Below are 16639 nucleotides of genomic sequence, written 5' to 3'. Positions count from 1 at the left end.
ATAGAAGCTTACATTAGAAATATCAAAAAAAGAAATCAAATGCTGTCTTTTAAAATATGATTTTTCAATTTTTGGTCTAAGTAAGATTTTGAATAAAATTAATTTTATTAAAAATTTTCAATATCATAAAGCACTTTTCCCATATGTTGACAAACAAATGTTGAGTTAAGTATATTTTATATTGTCTATTGCTTGTTTGACTTTACTGGTAGCATATGAGAAACAAAAATATTAAAAGATGTTGATCACTTATCCTTTAAATCTGTATAGTGCTTTAGAATCTGCTTGGTAGGTTTACTTTTATTGTATTCATATTATTCATGTAAGACCCGATAGTCAGAGAAAGACATTCATATTACTTTTCCACTTTCAAGGGAAAAATGGAGTCAGAGATACTGAATATTCACTGAGGTTGTTACCAAGGCAGAATGAAGATGATTAATAATCTTTCAATAGCCTTCTGTGGCAACACATGCGAAGTCTCAGGATAAACCCCTAGCCACCCTAGCCAGGTATATCCTTACCTTTAGCCATAGGAGTTTCTCTATCATAAGCCCATCAGCACAGAGTGAGCTGAGCAATAGAAGTAGCATTGCTGACATTTTGCTTAGGTTCCAAGAATGGTTGCTGTTCTGAGTCCACTGGTGACCACATACATTGCTCAGGTGGTTTCTGAGATCGGTGGCTTTGGACATCTGGGCCTCTAAAATGCTTCTGGAAAAAGCCTTAGCTGCAATTCTGACTTTTATAGCAAATGTCTTTTTAAATATATGGTCTATCTATTTTTGATAAGCTTGGTCATTTTGTGGGTGATCAATTTTGGATGATACATTCTGGTTTATTTAATTACTCCAGTGTGCTGTGAAGGTATGTGTTTTATAATGATTTAGACCTCAGTTTTATAAACGATTCTTGTTTCACTATAAACCTGTCCATGTAATGAGATTAAATACAGAAATAGGATGGTTCATTTAAATCTCAGTGGCACACTTGAAAAGAAGACAATTCATTCCAGAAAAGTTGTGTTGGTAGGCTGATTTTTTAACTTACTGGTTTGTGATCTTGGGGAATTTGACAAACCATTCTGAGCCTCTGTTTGTTTTTCTTCCATCAAGAAAATGGGAATGATAATCTATAGCCTAGTGTTGTCAGAATTAAATAAAAAGTATATCTGCTATGACATCAGAAAAATGGTGTTAAATAATTGTGTATATTTTCAGTGGATTTACTGATAATAGCAAAAGTAAGGGGAAAAAAAATCAGATGATTAAAGAAAGAAAATCAGTTATCCAGGCAGGGGTTAGAAGGCTATGCCACACTTATGGTGACTGAATTGGTATGCGATGTCTGAGCTACCTTTTCTTAAAATGCTTTGGAATCTAAACAAACAGCTTAAGAATCCAGAATGTGGATGTGATGTTTTCATCATCAGTCTTACTATGTTCAATCATGTCATACATTCCCTTCTTTGTGCTCTGAGAAATAACTTCATGACCTCAACAGGAAACCTGGGCTGGACAGTGCATTGGTTAACATTATAAGAAATGTTTATGAAATATTTAAACAAGAGCAGAGTGATAAAAGCATCACCATACTTTACAAACACATTCATATATCTAAACAAAAATGCAACTTAAGTTCATTAGATAAAAAACATTAATTATATATCTAATATTGTCTGTGATAAGTGCCTTCAGTTGTGTCCAACTCTGAGACCCAATGGACTGTAGCCCGCCAGGCTCCACCGTCCATGGGATTCTCCAGGCAAGAATACTGGAGTGAGTTGTCGTGGCCTCCTCCAAGGGATCTTCCTGACTCAGGGATTGAACCTGTGTCTCTTATGTCTCCTGAATTGGCAGGCAGGTTCTTTACCATTAGTGCCACCTGGGAAGCCCACATATCTAATATTATATATTGGTAGTACGGAATTTCAAGCAAATATTTTGGACTAAAATAGTTTGTATTGAAAGAATTTGCACTGCAAAATGTATTTTAATGATACTAGTTTCTCTGAGAGGAAAAAATGTCTATTTACACTTGAATTAGTTATTTGACCATTTATTTTAAGCCAGCACGTTACAATTTATGATTTCTAGAAATGTTATCTTATTGACATTGCTAAAGTACTGGAATAACTAGGCTTTTAATACTTGAAATGAAAATAAGTGTGTAGAGTATGCTGATTGCTGGTTATTAGAATGTAGAAAGAGAATGACAAAGCAAGTTGCTGAGGAAATGAAGCCTTTACTTTCTCCATGTGTACTTATAAGCACACTGACTTTCTGTGTGTTTGCCCAAATGTTTAGATATTTAGTTGAGAAATAAGTTGTCTATTTTAATAATGATTGTGTCTGGTTTATAAGTATAGGTAATAAAGCATTGCCATTATGCTGTTAACCATAAAAATACATTAATGCTAGGCATTCTACCTAGTTGGGTTTTCCCTAAAGGCTTTTGAAAGGAACCGTCAAATGTTTCAATTAAAAAATCTTGGGAATTTTCCCCAGGTTCTAACAAGCTATATCAAAATAGAACTCATTTCATGGAAAAAAGGAATCCCACAGCATTTCTTTTTAATAACTGTTCAGCTACAAAATTTTATTGGTATCTTTTTATGTTCCCTCTAGAGGATGTAATGCACAAAAGCATTGCCACGGAACATATAAAATTACAAATGAAATTTATTGTAAAAAGTAGAATGTCTTCTAGACTGGTGTCAGTATTTATTTCATTCAGAAACCAAAACTGCAGTATAATATATTCATTGTCAGCAAGTCCATTGTGTAAATTGCCATCCAACGTTATTGACGGATATAAGACAGATATTGAAAAGACAATTTAAAGGTACTCTTCCAAACATAAACTGTTCCACAAAAGCACTGTAAAAACTCCTTCAAGATTTTGGGTTGTGCTTGACATGTATGGTTAACTACATAATTTGGTTGTGTCATAATCCACTGTGTTTGGCAATTTGGCATTAAACGCCTGCAGAGCAGATTGGATTCTCACCACCTCACTAGTAGACAGCTTGAGTCTATGACGAAGCAAGCAAGAGAAGAGATCTAGACGACGCTGACCGGGTGGGGAGAGTTTATTTACACGGTCTCTTATCTCTAGAAGCTGCAAAAGTGCTGAGTCCTGGGATCCCTGAGTGTAGGGGTAGTCCAGCTGCAGAATCAGGTCCCGGATGGCTTCCGGGTCAAAGTGCATGCTGTAGCCAAACACTTGAATGTTATTGATTTTCATATAACCCAGGTTCCGGGATGGGTCAATAAACTCCAGGGGTTCGTAGTAGATGCTCTCGTTGCCATTGGGGCCGTTTGACTTGATGCGACTCCTCAGGTAGATGTGCACGGTCTCAAAAAACGTCTTCCACTTGTTCCCCAGAGTCAGCGACCAGTTGTAACACTGCAGGGGGAGGTCCAGCTTAGTCCGCTCCCAGTCGGGGAAGCTGTTTTCATTCACAGGCATAAACCAGCTCTCAGAGTGGCTGCCTCCGAAGGGGTTGATGTAGACGGCCAACACGGGCTCCAGGGTGCTGTTTTTCGTCAAACAGATCTGTAAAGAGAGACCCAGGATCATGTGGACCAGGCTCGACTTGTACTTGTTGCTCTTTAAGGTGAGGAGCATCCTCTTGCGCCAGGAGGGGTCGAACCAGCTGTTGAGGCGCATGTCGTTGCTGATGAAGATGGCGTGCACCTCCAGCCGCCTGTCGGTTTTCTGCAACAGGTATTTCATCTCCAGGTCTTGCAGGTCAGTCTCGAAGCCGATGTAGTGGTCGGTGGACTCGGCGACCTCGGGTTTGCAGAAGCCCTGGCTCAGCATGTAGCCCGTGTTGCACGTGCCACAGCGGGTGCGGTTGTCTGGGGCGCAGGAGAGGCAGGCGGCCGCGTCGCCCACCGTGCAGGGCAGGAAGGCCGTGCAGACCACCTGGTCATTGGGACACGTGCAGGAGTGCGTCTCTTCTGAAAAACTGCCCAGAAGGCCATTCTCATTGCAGTAGAGAAAAGACTGGATGCGAGTGAGCCAGTAAGTTGAAGTTCTAGAAACAGAAAACAAAAGGAAACTATATTAATACAAAAGCATTTGTGTGTGTGTGTGTGTGTGTGTGTATCCTGCAGTCAAGTTACCTTGTGTCTGAAAGCTTAACTGTTACGTTCTTAGGACCTTTCCAGTCAGTTATTTAACTGAGATTAAAAAAAAAATCCATGTAGTTCATCATTTAAAAAATATAAATATACTTATATAATATTTATATATTTAAATTATATATATATATTTTGTTCATCATTGAATAAGATTAAAGATAGATACATTTGATTTGAACTGGAAAACTGCATGAAATATCTTCTGAAGAGATTACATGGCATCTCATTAGTGTCCTTGGAAGCTGATTGTGAATATAATTGGGTTTGTTATAGTTTTGAAATGATATCCAACAAAAGGAAATAAAATGTTTTATCATTAAATATCTGCAGTAGAATTAGAGTGCATAAATGACGATTGTTCATTCATTCACTCTTAGCTTCATAGAGCACTATGCAGCAGGAATCCTAAATAGAAAGGAAAAAATGAAATTAAAACAACTCTAAATACTCAATCAATGGATTTAAATCCTAGGGTTCCATCAACATTGAAAGAACAAGTACCCACTGAGAGGGAAAATATTATTAAAACATGTTTGATTTTTATCCTTCCAGGCTGCTCAAGAAAATTGTTGAAAATATCTCATTAAAACCAACTACGAGTTCTTTTAATAAGGGTTAAGTGTGTTAGTTGAATGGGTTTGATTTGAATAATTAACATTTTAAAATTTATATTTAGAAATCAGGCTAATCTTCATGCAAATTTAAGATCTCATTTTTCCTCTTTTCCCACATTATTCAAATTATTTTAGTGTGTTTAAAATCTCAGTAAAATAATTAAGGAAAAGCATGTGGCTGTGTATTCAGACAATTCTTTGATTTTATCTCGCTACTTTCTCATACTAGCTGCAAAATAATGGAAATGTTGAATGACCTAAGTTAGCAAAGGGCTTTCCAGATAGTGCTAGTGGTAAAGAACCCACCTACCAATGCAGGAGACAAGAGATGGGAATTCGCTCTCTGGGTGAGGAAGATCCCCCAGAGGAGGAAATGACAACCCACTCCAGTATTCTTGCCTGGAGAATCCCATGGACAGAGGAGCCTGGAGGGCTACAGTCCATAGGGTGGCAAAGAGTCAACATGACTCAAGTGACTTAGCGCTCAAGTTAGTAATATTTTCCATATTAAGTTCTTGTGAGAAATAGTTTGCCTCAGACTGGCTGCATGTGTTTTGACTATTGTACAGAGCATGCATCACAGTAGACACCAAAAATTGTATATTTTTTGGTGTTTTATGCCTTTCCAGTGTTGATTATTCAGTACATATAAGATTTTCTGCAAATTGTGTATATTGTACCCAATCCTTTAGACATTACATTGCTACCATTTAACGAACTTGTATATGCAGTAAAATATAGATATGAATGTGTAAATAATCAGTCAGAACAATTTATTATCACATTCAGAGCAATATTTGAGTTATATATTCATTTTTGGTCCTTGCTCATTCTCCTATTGTGATATAACACTTTTTTTTTTTTTAAGGAAGCTCTTCCCTGTTTTTTTCCAAATAAATTGAATAACTCCTTTATTCCTACTCATAATATTTACTTATTTTTCTTCATAGTGCCTTTTTCCACTTAAAATGTTATATCGTGTACTTACTTGTTTATACTCCATTTATCCCATTAAGTATAATATTCAACTTGCCAAAATCATATATGCTTTGGTTGCAGCTTTAGATCTTGGGCCTAGCAGAATGCTGGGAGATCACAATGCTCTAATACTTAATGAATATTAGATAAAATGCACAGACAAATTAAAGGAACATTTTCTCAATGTGCATATTTTTCAGTGAAAAGTTAAAGCACTAAACTTTGTATTTCATACCGTTGTGAAGATCTAACTCCCAAGATGCAGGAGGTGGAGTTACACAACATATTCTTGACATCTGCACAATTCAATCTATATACAAATCTCAGTAAATGTATATTTTAAAAACCTTTCTTTCCAGAGTCCCTAAATGCAACTGTTTTCTATAGACCTAGAATAGAAGGTAAAACCTAATTAAGCTCAACAAAAACACAAAATATTTTCCTCCTAATTGTCTCTTGCACTGAAAAACACTAACTGGGATACTACACCTATTAAAATCATTTCTAACTTTCCCAAGATACTTTAAAAATAAGTTCTTAGAAAACTCTCCCAGGAGGCTGCTCAGGGGTTGTGAAATAGCAATGATTGGCACTTGGTTAGCCATACATCTATGTAAGCATCTCTTCTTCTCTGGTTCCTTGTTTTCTTGCTGTATTTTATATATATATATATATATACACACACACACACACACACACACACACACACAAAAGCTTTCTTTTTCTCACTGAGGAAATAGCTTGATTCATGATTTCTGTATTCAGTCTCAGAATCCAGAAATTATTACTGACTTGTCATCTGCAGTTACTGATATATTTATTTCATCAATTCACTCTCAATGAATTAATCTCTCTCCTTGTTACCTTCTTTCTTTCTCCCCTTCTCTCTTTTCCCTCCCTTCCATTCTATCCTTCTTTCTTTCTTCCCTATTTCTGTGTTTTCTTTCTGTCTGTAGCCTTATTTATATCTATCTAATATAAACCATATAAAATATATACCCTATCTGGATTGAACATTATATTTTCTTCCCTAGAATCAAAGCATAAGTTCTCTGAGCCAATCCATCTCTTACTGTAAGCTCTCATTGTGTTTCCAAATCATAAGGACAAACCAAAAAAAAATGAGTTAAATAGACCCAAGTCTATAGACAGAGCTCACAAAACTAGGGTATCATAGAAAGACTCCTTTGGACACTTTAGAAAAGCAGTGACTTTTTCAGCCTTTTCCAATTCTTTTCACATCCCCTGCAGATGCATTATTGAAGGAATGCATTACTGAAGGTTCGTGGGTTTCAGCTTGTCATGTATGAATACTGATAACTCAGTATGCTGTCAAAGCTCCTGTTCCCTAGGACAGAAGAGCTTACATGTGTTTCCTTCCTTGCTGTTTCTTGTCCTTTATTCCCTATTACCTATGTTTTTACTTTTTTAATTACTTCACAGGTAGGGAATAGATTTTTAAAGGAACAAAATTCAATAATTATTCATTACTACTAGTAAACTCTTGTGAAGGCAGTGTTTGAATCAGTTCTAATGAGGTGGATGAAACTGGAGCCTATTATACAGAGTGAAGTAAGCCAGAAAGAAAAACACCAATACAGTATACTAACGCATATATACGGAATTTAGAAAGATGGTAACGACAACTCTATGCGAGACAGCAAAAGAGACACAGATGTATAGAACAGTCTTTTGGACTCTGGGGGGCGGGGCAGGGGGCGGATGATTTGGGAGAATGGCATTCAAACATGTATAATATCATAAAAGAAACGAATCGCCAGTCCAGGTTCGATGCAGGATATAGGAAGCTTGGGGCTGGTGCACTGGGATGACCCAGAGGGACGGTATGGGGAGGGAGGTGGTAGGGGGGGTTCAGGATGGGAACACATGTACACCTGTGGCGGATGCATGTTGATGTATGGCAAAACCAATACAATATTGTAAAGTAAAAAAATAAAATAAAAAACTGGCCTAAAAAAAAAAAGTAGAAAGTGGAGCAAATTTCACGTTTGTACATGGGTTTTCACTTTATCCAAAAGATCATGTAGTTCTTTTTTTTTCTCTGACAAAGTAAACTTTAACTGTAGTTTTAAAATTTAAAGTTAAATTTTTGAAGAGAAATATATTCCATATTAAAGAAGCCTGGTGTGCTGCAGTCCATGGGATTACAAAGAGTCAGACACAACAGCGACTGAACTTTACTGAAGTATTTTTTCAAAACTCCCTTTCTTTTTTGTTGTTCAGTTGCTAAGTCATGTCCAACTCTCTCTGACTCTATGGACCGTAGCATGCCAGGCTTCGGTGTCCTTCACTGTCTCCCAGAGTTTGGTCAAACTTACATCCATTGAGTCTGTGATACTATCTAACATCTCATCCTCTGTCACTCCCTTCTCCTTTTGCCTTCAATCTGTCCTGGGATCAGGGGCTTTTCCAGTGAGTTGGCTCTTCGCATCAGGTGGCCAAAGTATTGGAGCTTCAGCTTCAGCATTAGTCTTTCCAGTGAATATTCAGGGTTGATTTCCTTTTAGGATTGACTAGTCTAAGTTCCTTGCTGTCCAAGGAACTCTAATGAGCCTTCTCCAGCACCACCATTCAAAAGCATCAATCCTTTCTTTTATACTTAAGTATTAAAACAAAGTAATGCCACATTTTTATTCTCATACATAACTTTTTCCACATAAACTATTTAGGGTCTACTGGGGTTAGGTTTAGAAGATGCAATTTGAAAGATGAACTCCTGGCAGGCAAGTAAGTCCTTTGTTGCTTTTTATCAAACATGTGGCATTGTTTCTAATAACTACTTAATAGCACTTCAATAAATATTTACTAAGCAAGGAAATAGGAAAGAAAAGGGAGAGAAGGAGTAAAGGGAGGGAGAGAATATAAATTAAAGTGAAGGAACTATGCAAATTATAGAAGTATAGAAGAAAAAATGAAGGGAAGGCAGTATTAAAGTCAATGAATTGATAATGACAATGATATGAAGCAATTCAAGGGGTTTAAAAACTCCTTATCTATCAGGAAGTAAGTGCATTGAAACTGATCTAAAAAAACAAAAAAAAAAAACCTTTTATGTGATTGCATTACAAAAAGAAAATACCTTTCAGAGTTAAGTTAAACTTTTGGAAGAAATATAATTAGTTAAAAGCCGATAGCATGTTTATATTTGAGAAATCAGGTAGCAAACCAAGTTGAGATTAGACACAAGTTTGGTTCAGTTGTCTCTGTTCACTGACAACATTCTTTCTGTCTTCATTAAAGAATTTTTTTTTCTGTAGATCCTTTTTAAAGCCTTTATTGAATTTGTGACAATATTGTTTCTGTTTTACTTATTTATTTTTTGGTTTTTTGGCCACGAGACATAGGGGAATCTTAGCTCCCCAACCAGGGATTAAACCCCACACCTCTAGCATTAGAAGGCAAAGTCTTAACCGCTGGGCCACCAGGGAAGTCCTTTTCTGTGTATTTAAAATCTGTTCTTCTTCACAGAACATACATTATATGAGTGTCAAAAGAGCACTAGACCAGAAGTATGAACACTGGATTTCTAGGACAGACTTTACCTGGTGGCTGGGGACAAGTCACTTTAGTCTCTTTGAGCGAAGACTTTAGAATTCAAAGAAACACTGGTCCAGATTTTGATTCTGCATGACGCTGGGGAATGTGTACAGCTTTCTGAATCTCAGAAGCTCACCCTCAGTTTGCCTGTTGCTCTACTGTCAGGATGAAATGATGTAACAAATCCCATCCTCACAGAGCCCCCACACATGGTAGCTGCCCACAGTGCAACAATATGAATGAAATGCTGTATTAAAACGTTGTTATGAAGAATATCAAAGAAGATATTGTCTTGGCCTTGTAGTTTTGAATGATGTTGCCAACTAAAAATTGGCACTTGCCATCTGCCTCTACAAGGACTAAGTCACTGGTCACTGCAGCCACTGATCTTCAACACCCCCCTTTAAAGGAGTTGAGGGTCAAGTTCAGGAATGAGGCATCTGTGCTCTGGGAAAAACTGGCAGAATAGACCTTCAGATAGATATTTTCAAAAGATGATTTTATGGGCCCAACTCTTACATCTCCTCATATGTAGAAAAGCACTAAAGTCATTACAGATGGCATCTGTTCTTCATTACAAGCAGCAAGCCTTGGCCAAAATGTATGCTTGACTGCATGGACTTTCTTATCTAAAATTGTATATAACACTGACCTCCCCTCCTACCTCTTCAGAGCAGCTCTCAGAGTTATCTGAAATGTTACTCCCAGACTATTAGTCCTCATTTTGTCCCAAATCAAATTAATTCACAACTCTCACCTTTCGCATTCTCTTTCTATCAGCAGTGTTAAGTGGGTTGGGTAAAATAGATTCCTAGACCCCACCCCAGACATATTATATGAATCCCTAGAAGCAGGGCCCAGGAAGCTCTTTTAAAAATATCCAGCCCCAAAGACAAACCCAGTGTGGTCAAAGCAAAGAGTATTGCACTAAAAGAGCTGTATGTACAGAGGACTTAGTAGGAAGGGTCTTGTCTTCAGGAACTAAATGAAAGCCAGTAGAGCTGGAACAGAGAGCATATTGATGCAGTATTAGACTGTGAACTAAGTAGTGGCCAGATCAGGCAGAATTTTGTTTCGGTTTTAAATTTATTCTGTGTGCAGTAAAGAGTGGCAAACGGATTTAGGCAAGTGTCAACGAAGTCGCTCAGTTGTGTCCGACTCTTTGTGACCCCATAGACTGTAGCCTACCAGGCTTCTCTGTCCATGGGAATTTCCAGGCAAGAGTACTGGAGTAGGTTGACATTTCCTTCTCCAAAGGATCGTCCCAACCTAGGGATTGAACCTAGGTTCAACCTCCTGCATTGCAGGCAGAGGCTTTATTGTCTGAGCCACCAAGGAAGCCCCATGCACATATTTAGCAACTATCTTTCTCTTTATGGGCTTCCCTGGTGGCTCAGCTGGTAAAGAGTCTGCTTGCAATTCAGGGAGCCTGGGTTTGATCCCTTGGTGGGGAAGATCCCCTGGAGAAAGGAACGGCTACTCACTCCAGTTTTCTGGCCTGGAGAATTCCATGGACTGTATATTCTATGGGGTCACAAAGAGTTGGACAAGAGTGAGTGACTTTCACTTCACTTTCTCTTTGTATTATACCAATAGTATTTCATTTTAATTAAAATAAAACATGCAGTCTCAGAGAACTATGTACACAGACACTGTTTAAGGTTCTATATGAAAATGAACAACCACAATAGCTATTAGGGGCTCTTTAGGGCTTCTGTCTGCCAATGCAAGAGATGCAAGAGACACGGGTTTGATCCCTGGGTCAGGAAGATCCTCTGGAGAAGGATGTGGCAACCCTCTCCAGGATTCTTGCCTAGAGAACTCCATGGACAGAGGAGCCTGACAGTCTACAGTCCATGGGTTCGCACAGAGTCAGACATGACTGAGTGACTGGGCACTCACACACACAAATACCAGTTAGCCATGAACCTTTAAGAACATATCCAGAAGAAGACAGAGAGAAGCTAAAATGTCTGTATAGCAGCAGACAGCTTTGAATTAATATACATTTGGGGCCTTGTGCCCACAATGTATGCTAAATTTGCAAGCCCTAAAATAGAAATTTTGGGCATACACACACAGAACAAAAAGTGAAAGTGAAAGTTGCATCCAACTCTTTGCGACCCCATGGACTATACAGTCCATGGAATTCTCCAGGCAATTCTATTGGAGTGGGTAGCTATTCCCTTCTCCAGGGGATCTTCTCAACCCAGGGATCGAATCCAGGTCTCCTGCATTAAAGGTGCATTTTTACCAGCTGAGCCGCCAGAGAAGCCCAAGAATAAAGGTAATCTATCCTTTCTCCAGTGTATCTTCCTGACCCAGGAGTCAAACTGGGGTTACCTACATTACAGGCAGATTCTTTACCAGCTGAGCTACCAGGGAAATAAACCAAAACCCTAAAGCCTACTTTTAGAAATCTACTATGTTACAGTTACATTAATAAATTATTTACTGAATTTCCCTCATATCATGGGCCAGTCACTTTGTTATTTTTAATCCTTTAACAGTAAATGTAAAACTTAAACCCATTTGACAATTTGAAAAAATACATAGAGTCATAGTTTCAACAACTTTCACAATTTATATATGTATTAGGTATTACAATGAAAAAGGACTCGAACCAAATCTAACTTTTTAATGTGTGTCTAATAGTAAGGAAAAATGAGTTAAGGAAAGATATCTATTTATCGTCATACTGGAAAGCATTAAAGATAAAAGATAACTTTAAATTATTACATAAAATTAGGTACTTGAGTTATAGCCCACTCTCTTGACTTCAGTCATCTTTTGGGAGCTAAACTATCAGTGAACCTTATTTTCCTTGACTCATATGGAAAATGGGAATGAAATATATGCTATTGTAAGAATTAAAGGGAAATAGCAAGAAAATCCATTAAAAGAGTGCCTGTGCACAGGAAAAAATGATCAATAAATGTGAATGTTTATTCTTATGATGATGATTATAACTACCGTTACCTTCCAAAGAAATCATATCATATGCAGTTTCTTTATTACAAATGCTATTTTCCTCTAGACAGTGGAAATTGTCACTTTATCTTCAACAATTTGTGGATTACATGCATAATCTTACTCTTTATCTCACTTTTATCAGATGGACCTAGTTATTGATAGCATGATTAAGATGGCCTCTGTATTAATTTGGAAACTCAAAAATCTGAACAAACAATATTTTTTCAAATTTGGTACATATATTCTGATGCATGACAGTTTGCACTGAGGTATTAGAACATATGTTGATACAAAAACAATTACCTTCTCTCACAGTTAAATCCTCTCTGAGCACTAATAATCTTATTTCAAAGGTCCTTTTTTCCAACCTTCTAATCTTTTTTGGCTTTCCAAATCTGTGCAGTGTGGATCTGAATTTTAAAATCTAAACAACACAACTTCAGTCTATTTTTGAAGTTAAATATTTGTTTCATTCATTATTCATTTCAGCCTTCATAGATTTGTTCTTCTTCAACCCTAATACTTTAAACTGAATAAGAATTTGGGATTGAGTGCCCACAGCCATTTAAACAATCATAAACTGATTATTAGCGCAGTCATAGACAAATGATGCCAAATAATATGCTGTCACTCACTCTCCTCCAGCTGTGCTGCTGTGTCCATCTCAGCCTTGACAACATGACCTGGGGCTCATCACACAATAGTCTCACTCTTGGAAATAATATTACATCCTGAGAAACAGGATATCATTGTCAAAGGTCCCTTGGCTATGAATCTCCCAAAGAAGCATCATTTATATATATGTATACATATATATGGGCTTCCCTGGTAGCACAGTGGTAAAGAATCCGCCTGAAATGCAGGAGCTGCAGGAGACCCGAGTTCAATCCCTGGGTGAGGAAGATCCCCTGGAGGAGGGCATGGCAACCCACTCCAGTATTCTTGCATGGAGAATCCCACGGACAGAAGAGCCTGGTGGGCTGCAGTCCGTGGGGTCACAGAGAGTCAGCCACAACTGAAGTGAATAAGCACATATGTGTGTGTGTGTGTATATATATACACACACACATATATATATCACGTGTGTATAGATACACATCTATAAACCTATAGATGCATATATACACACACATTTTATTTTTATGAACTTGAATTCAGGTATCTACTAAAACTTTCAGCTTGTAGGAGGATGATGAAAAAGTGAGTGAAGCAGTTGAAGATGTAGGTGATATTTTAAAGACAATATTAGCCGAGGTTTTGTCAAGTGCACAGTCCATTTACAGGCATTTCATTAACTCTCCCAATTCTCAACTACACCTTGAAGTACGGACCCTTGTTATCCCAATCTGTGTTTAAAGATATGAGTTGTAAAAAGCTTAATTAATTAGAACTTATAGAAGGTCAATGGCACCCCACTCCAGTACTCTTTCCTGGAAAATCCCATGGACGGAGAAGCCTGGTGGGCTGCAGTCCATGGAGTTGCGAAGAGTTGGACACGACTGAACGACTTCACTTTCACTTTTCACTTTCATGCATTGGAGAAGGAAGCGGCAACCCACTCCAGTGTTCTTGCCTGGAGAATCCCAGGGACGGGGGAGCCGGGTGGGCTGCCGTCTATGGGGATGCACAGAGTCAGACACGACTGAAGGGACTTAGCAGCAGCAGCAGCAGAAAGTCAACTAGCTAGTAAGTGACAGAACTCAAAGTATATCCTGGTCATTGTTACTCCTGACAATATGGGGATATAACACCACAAGTCCTGTGTAAATTCTGGCAGCTCTATAGTGGGGTTAATGGTGACCTCCTTCGAGGGGACTTATGCCATACCCACACCCAGAGCGCCTGTCCCTGCAGCAGACCACTGCCGACCCATACCTCCTCAGGAGATGCCCAAAAACAGTTCTGTCTCAGTCTCTGTGGGGTCCCTGGGTCCTGGTGTGCACAAGATTTGTTTGAGCCCTCTGAGAATCTCTGGCAGGAATGGCAGAAAGTGAGGACGAACTAAAGAGACTCTTGATGAAAGTGAAACAGGAGAGTGAAAAAGTTGGCTTAAAGCTCACCATTCAGAAAACTAAGATCATGGCATCCGGTCCCATCACTTCAAGGCAAATAAATGGGGAAACAGTGGAAACAGTGGCAGACTTCTATTTTTGGGGGCTCCAAAATCACTGCAGATGGTGACTGCAGCCATGAAATAAAAAGATGCTTACTCTTTGGAAGAAAAGTTATGAACAACCTAGACAGCACATTTTTTTAAAGAGACATTACTTCCCCATCAAAGGTCCATCTAGTCAAGGTTATGGTTTTTCCAGTGGTCATGTTTGGATGTGAGAGTTGGACTATAAAGAAAGCTGAGCACTGAAGAATTGATGCTTTTGAACTGTAGTGTTGGAGAAGACTCTTGAGAGTCCCTTGGACTGCAAGGAGATCCAATCAGTCCATCCTAAAGGAAATCGGTCCTGAATATTCATTGGAAGGACTGATATTGAAGCTGAAACTCCAATATTTTGGCCACCTGATGCAAAGAGCTGACTCATTGGAAAAGACCCTGATGCTGGGAAAGATTGAAGGCAGGACGAGAAGGGGACAACAGAGGATGAGATGGTTGGATGGCATCACCGACTCAATGGACATGAGTTTGAGTAAACTCTGGGAGCTGGTGATGGACAGGGAGGCCTGGCATGCTGTAGTCCATGGGGTCACAAAGAGACAGACACGATTGAACTGAACTGAACACCAAAAGTACAAACAACAAGAGCAAAAAGTACTAAGTGGGACAACGGCAAACCAGAAAGCTTCAGTCCAACTAAACTGTAATTCATTTAATTGAACAGTATACACAGAAAAAATCTGCAACTGAAACATTTTGTCCACGTTTGTGCTGCATTTAATAGTATAGTTAAAGAAAAACCGATAGATATGTTTCCCATCTTATGACATAAAATATGAAAAGAAAAAGGCAACATTCAGGATGTGAAATGTGAGAAATACAACTCAATTATTTTACTGTATATTAAGGGAATATATTATTTAAAAAATAGAGTCCACGTTTAATTTCCTCCAAATTAGAACCTGAACTATTTTGCCAATTGAATCACTTACATGATAAGTTAATAAAACTTGGAAAGTATTTATTATGTGCAAGTTCAGTCTATTAAGTAGTATAATTGAGGAATATTGACACAAATGCAATGGTCTCTCCTATGTGCTTTTACAACACCCTGGTTTTCATTCAGCATAATATTCATTATACCAAGTCATTATTACCCAATCATCTGTATAATTCATTACATTATACATGCTGTGAGGGAGAAGATATATTTGTTTACTTCACCATTTTACTATCATAAAGTACCTTAATCAGTTTATAGTGTTTATGCTTAAGTTTTCACATTAAAACCTTCTGAACCTTTATTAGTCTTGAAATATGTTAATGATGAATCCAAATTTGAAAATCTAAATAATATAAATAGAAGTTTCTAAAAGTAAAATATTCATGAAGAGGCCATTTTATCTTACCCTTCATAGATCTATTCATCTCTGACCCTAATATTTCAAACTAAATATAAATAACAAATATCACATTAATGGGTAAATTAAGAACAAAAAAAGAGAAGAAGCTAGAAAAAAGCATATTCAAGACAAAATTGTGAATGTTCTTGCTTGTATTCATTTATTTATCTTTAGCATTTCATATGATTTTTCTTGATATTCAGTGTGTGATAAACATTTAAAAAATTAATTTAATAATGCATAACCAATTTCTCATCCATTAAAAAAAAAACATAAAATGTTTCTGTTGGATACTGAAAACTTGAAACAAAAGGAAATTGTATTATTTAAATAATTTAATCAAATTTTAATGTTTCAATTGGTGACACTATTCATATCTAAATCATATTTTCAATTAAAGAAAACATAATTTGTCCAAATCCAACGTCAGTCTATTCATATAACCAGAATGTAATTATGGTATGAACTGTTTTTGATATGCCTGCATTTGTGTGATAAGCATCTCTCCAAACTGAATGTCTCTGGCCTTATTTTCCTCTCTCCTAACACAACTATCCTTGTTATCTATACTGATGGATATCAACTCATCCCTTTCTGTATCAATTAAAGTAAGATCTAGCTTCTGGAGGCCCTGTACCTGTTCTTTTTGTCATTTTATTACATTTGTGTGCTTCCAAGCTAATCTTCCTAAAATGAATTTATCTCTTATTGCATAATACCTAATAACTTTCATATAAAATGTATATTGCCTAACTTCTAAAGTCCTTTACAATCATACAATACCCACCTAGGCTTCAGTACTCTATAAAATATATTCTCCATTTAGGCTCTCTTTGTTCCCCTCCCTAAATATGT

General features: G+C 37.5%; 1 protein-coding gene across 3 annotated transcripts in view; it reads right to left on the bottom strand.

Moving 5' to 3' along the window:
- Positions 1-2107: 2107 nt before the first annotated feature.
- BRINP3 (BMP/retinoic acid inducible neural specific 3) overlaps positions 2108-16639 on the bottom strand; it is a 484417-nt gene continuing 469885 nt past the window's right edge. The window contains exon 8 of one of the 3 annotated variants that reach the window (XM_070767931.1): positions 2108-4042. In XM_070767931.1, coding sequence (XP_070624032.1) covers positions 2926-4042 — 1117 coding nt within the window. In that variant the 3' untranslated portion in view covers positions 2108-2925. The remainder of the gene's footprint in view (positions 4043-16639) is intronic. The other 2 variants (XM_070767930.1, XM_070767929.1) reach the window with 2 other exon arrangements.

This window comes from Bos indicus, chromosome 16 (genome assembly GCF_029378745.1).
Source record: "Bos indicus isolate NIAB-ARS_2022 breed Sahiwal x Tharparkar chromosome 16, NIAB-ARS_B.indTharparkar_mat_pri_1.0, whole genome shotgun sequence".
NCBI lineage: Eukaryota > Metazoa > Chordata > Mammalia > Artiodactyla > Bovidae > Bos > Bos indicus.
This window is presented reverse-complemented; position numbering and strand designations above follow the sequence as displayed.